Source organism: Sinocyclocheilus rhinocerous, unplaced genomic scaffold (genome assembly GCF_001515625.1).
Source record: "Sinocyclocheilus rhinocerous isolate Xijiao unplaced genomic scaffold, SAMN03320098_v1.1 scaffold946, whole genome shotgun sequence".
NCBI classification, from domain to species: Eukaryota; Metazoa; Chordata; class Actinopteri; order Cypriniformes; family Cyprinidae; genus Sinocyclocheilus; species Sinocyclocheilus rhinocerous.
The window spans coordinates 99,829-104,773 of NW_015633151.1; the positions used below are offsets into that span (position 1 = coordinate 99,829).

General features: G+C 39.8%; 1 protein-coding gene across 1 annotated transcript in view; it reads left to right on the forward strand.

Moving 5' to 3' along the window:
* The first annotated feature begins 676 nt into the window (after positions 1–676).
* The window catches only part of pde11al (phosphodiesterase 11a, like), a 22,114-nt gene continuing 17,845 nt past the window's right edge, over positions 677–4,945 (forward strand). The window contains exons 1-2 of the mRNA XM_016556359.1: positions 677–1,450; positions 3,379–3,537. Of these exons, the coding sequence (XP_016411845.1) occupies positions 677–1,450; positions 3,379–3,537 (933 nt within the window). The remainder of the gene's footprint in view (positions 1,451–3,378; positions 3,538–4,945) is intronic.

Below are 4,945 nucleotides of genomic sequence, written 5' to 3' on the forward strand. Positions count from 1 at the left end.
ATGTGTACAGCACCATAGAGTCCAAGACAAATTTCCCTTCAGCAACAATAAAACAATACAAATTTCAATTCACACGGGTTTTGTAATATTACATTCATAATGACTGTGCAAACAGAAATAATGGGCTATTCATCCTGTTGGAATATACATACTATGGATAGATTTTTAATGACAAATGAAAGCAGCCATTATTTTCAGACTGGAGCTACTTCAAAAATGTTTAATAAAGGAAGGTATTACAACACATTCTCTCTCTCTCTCTCTCTCTCTCTCTCTATTTGTCTGTCACTACACACCATATAAAAAGACCTTCACGAAACAAAAACAGATTCATTAAACTTTCACTAGACACACAAAAAGAAACATCCATTTCCAGTCACAGACACAATGAACAGACAACTATTCGTTTGCTTTCATGTTTATTTAGGTCCCTGCCAGAGGAAATCTGCGTCTTACCTGCCAACTGCTTGAACAAAATTGCTTATTATACTTCAACGTCATCGCGCATCAGTCATATTATTTATTTCACTGTTCATCTCCACGAGCCTCATAAAAGACTGTGAGGAGGAAGGCTGGAGAACAGTGATATGTGAATGGCAGATGGACGTGTGAAGTGTGTGCAGCAGTAGCTACACTGTAGACGACTCCACAACAATTTGGCTGTGGCTGTGCCGACATGACAACTTTTGATTTTTCCGACGTGGAGGCATTTTTGGATTGCCATCCGGAGCTTTTCGAGGAATATCTCGTCAGGAAGGGAAAATGTGACACCCTGCGCAGGTGGCTCAAAGAGCATCAGCCGTCCAAAACCTCTCCTGCGGAGGAAAAACGCGGGGTCGTAAGGGATCCCTTCTGGCCCACGAACCCCGACGGACTGAGGCGCAGATCGTCCCACATGGAGCTCCGCAGGAACTTCGCCCGCTCCAAAGCGATGACTGCGCACCGGACCTACGACGAGCACGTCAGTCTCACGGCTCACGAGTCCCAGTCGAGTATGCGACGGCGCGCGCTGCTGCGGAAAGCCAGTTCGTTACCGCCGACTACGGCGCACATCTTGAGTGCGCTGCTCGAGTCCCGGGTGAACGTGCCTCAGTATGCCTCCAGCGCCATTGACTACAAATACAGACTCAAAGAGTCCAACGAGAGGGAGTTCTTCCTCGAGCTGGTTAAGGACATTTCAAACGAACTTGACATGACGAACCTCAGCTACAAGATTCTTATCAATGTGTGCATCATGGTGAACGCAGACAGGTGTTCGCTTTTCCTAGTGGAGGGACCGTCTCATAAGAGGACGCTGGTGTCCAAGTTTTTTGATGTGCACTCGGGTACGACGGTGCGACCCTCTTCTAGCACTCTGGACTCAAACGAGGTGCAGGTTCCGTGGGGAAAAGGCATCATAGGTTATGTAGCAGAACACGGAGAAACCGTCAACATCCCGAACGCATACGAGGTAGAACTGCAACTAATAATACTGACAATTACGCAGTCATTGGTTGCGAATTATTATAAGGGGTTTGATGGTTTAACCCAAAGGACGTCGAAGCAAAAGGTTGAGAGTTTTTTTTTTAAAGCATGTCCTTTTCAACTGGGGTTTTAAACTTTATGAAATTATACAAGTTAGTGGTGCGTATTTTTACCTGTTGCCAAATAGACACGAAATAACTTCGCTTTCGCCAGAGGTAACCAAACCAACAGTTGTGCGGTCAGTTTCGATCGGTACGCAAAAAAAGCTGGACTAAAACTGTCATTTTGTACGACTATTATGAATTTACATCACAAATCACAAAAACCTAAGTGCATTTTATTTTTCATTTGCACAATTGACGTTTGGCTAACTCTAGTTATAATTCACGCCGAGCAAGACAAAAACTGACAGCTTGCGCCAGGGGACTTATGCAGTGTACAATACATAAAAAATAAAGTTAATGGGGAGCCCGGGGCTAGTTGTCACAATTTTTACTCCAGTGAATATTTCTCAGGTATAGATTTATTTTAGCAAATAATGAAATAATGTAGGCATATACAGTAGGTCTTGGCTACAAAACAACAACAACAACAAAAAAAACAATAACAACTATGCAGATAAGAAACAATTCAATCAACGTTGACCTGCCAGTAGGGGAGCATGTTGTCACACTATATTGGTGCAAGTTGTCACAATGGAATCTGCCATTAAACAGCCTATTATAGACTTTTAGCTACATTTAAAGAGTAAAATAATTATGAAACAAAACTATTCATGAAACAGTAACATTTTAAGAGTTGGCGCAAAAAATCTAAAATCACTGTTTTGGCCAACACATAACATTTAGAAGACACATAAAAGCTTGCCCCAAGATCAGTATTTCAAATAAAATCTACCTTCATTATATTCAGTAGCTTAGCTTGCTCTCTTGTTTACCCAACAGCTATGGCAAAAATATGAACCTTGAGTATGGAGGATAAATAGATGTGCCTTTAAAGATTTGTGATTTCTACCGTTTCTGCAGCCAAGGCTTTGAGTCGCTGTCTGATTATTTTGATTATGTCAAAAGTTTCAAGAACTTAGCATTCCCCATGTGAAGATATCTCGATTACAGTGTTGGCTGTTTCCCCATCTTCAAATACACACTACCAGTCATGCGTACACATTATATCATGGCCACAGGCAAGCCTTCCCTAGTACACTGTGGTCAGAAGAGATCCATTGATGCAGTGCAATGAATTTGCCACTATCATATCACTCAGTTGGAATTTTATGCTTTTGGTGGCAATGAATGCAGTTTGTCCCCAAATCCCCCAAAAAGTGATGTAATATGCTGCAAGATTAATCTGAAATACAGCAACTACAAATACATTTTCATGTAGTTTTTCCCATTCCCCATTGTAAAGTTACAATTACAATTTTTAAGGTGTCCTTGATACAGTGTAATTACGTATTGAGTAATATTAAATAACAACGTGTACTTAATATAGGTTTGAAATTAGATTTGGTTTAGGGTTAGCGGCATGTATTTAGGCAAAATTTACTGTGATTACAGGTAACGTGTAACAAGGGCACTGAAAAATAAAGTGTTACCACGCTTTTTTCCCCCCAAATCATCCTGAGTTAGATTTGAATGAGGTAAAGTACATAAGTGGATTTGGGATTGATGCGCAAAAAAAAGAAAAATGTTAAATCTTTCAAAAGTAGTCTTTTTATAATAACATAAATCAAAAATAAATCAAAACATCCCAATTATCAACAGATTTTCTTTTACAATTATTATCTACTGTATTACATCATCTAATTATTATCTCTAACAATTATTTTCTATAACAATACAGTAACTTGTCATAATGAATGCATGTTAATTTTTGCATCTAGCCACAATGTTGTGCCTCCTTTGTACTGTGTAGGACCATCGGTTCAGTGATGAAATCGACAAGCTGACGGGCTATAAGACTCAGTCCATTCTGTGCATGGCCATCCGCAACAGTGATGGTGAAGTCATCGGTGTAGTGCAGGCCATCAACAAGAACCCCAGCGGAACTCCATTCACCGAGGACGATGAGAAGGTACATAAGCTTTGTTCTCCTTTTCTCTTGGCTTCATGCTGATATTATATTCTAAAGCATCTGCTCCAGCTAGTGGATTTATAGCCTGTTACATTCTCCAGATGCCTATAACTATATTGCCCAAACTTTAACTGGTAATGAAACTCTAGAGTGTGAATGTAATTGCTGTGCTAAATCAAAAGAGATTGATGAATTAGCACCTTGGCGAATATCCTGCTATGCTGGAGTACAAGTAGTTCTAGAAAATGAGTTATTCATATTTGAAGATTCCTTTTATAACAGGAGCATAACCAGTTGAAGCCCTGTGGTCATTTTACACCTTTATTGAGTTACTGCATATATCAAATCTAGAACTGATATTTGGAAAATTCCAACTGGAAGAGAGAATCCCTATGCCCTACTCACTCCAAAGGGCAGAACCTTTGAAGTGGCGACTTTGGAGGGAGCATGAAGCAGTTTGAAGTGCACTTGGTGTGGGGAGCATTGAAAAACAATGTCATTTAGACATTATCTTCACCTGGAATGGTACTGTAAAAAGAGGTAACCAGCAATTGTTACGTTAAAGAGCTATATCTACATGATCTTACCCTTAAATTTAGTTCTGTCATGACAACTCTCAGATGGATTGGCATGGTAATGTACATGACAATGTTAATGTATTTGGAATAGATCTGCTACGCTGCTGATGCTGCTGCTGCTGCTGCTGCGGCAGAGCATGTACCGAGACTTGCTACTGACAATACATCCACAACATGCTGCTGTGAGCATGTAAGAAATATTGCTGCTGCAAATATAACATACATGAAATAACCCCCATATAGCATACATGAATCACCTCATAGCAGATCTATACAGGTGGAGATGGGGAAGGTGGAGGGTTTCTGAAGCAAGCTGCAACTGCTACGGCAAGCACTAGTCATATATTTGAATGTTGAGCAGCGAGCTCATTGGCTACCGATACAGGAGAGAACCAATCAGCTGTGCCATGTGATAATGATGTCATTAGGTCAGATTGAGTTAGACCTATCGAACAGCGCCATCTAGAGTTTCATGCCAGAACTCTGTATTTTTGTTGGTGAAACCTACTTTGTTTAGGTTGATTCAGTAATGTTAAATAACATTTTTTATTTAAATAAAATCAATTAATTTAGATGTTTCCACATGAAGCACATTTTTTTTAGGTTACTATTTTTTCCCATTGCAATGTGATACGGCGTCCTTCATCCCATTAGCTGTTCTTACCCTGAAAAAAAATGGTAACCTAAAAACAGAAATATCTAAATTAAAGGGGTCCTATTATGCTCTTTTGCAAAGTCTTGATTTTGTTTTGGGGGTGTACTAGAACATGCTCTCATGCTTGGTGGTTCGAAAAACGCATTATTTTTCACATAATTTACATTATTAAAAT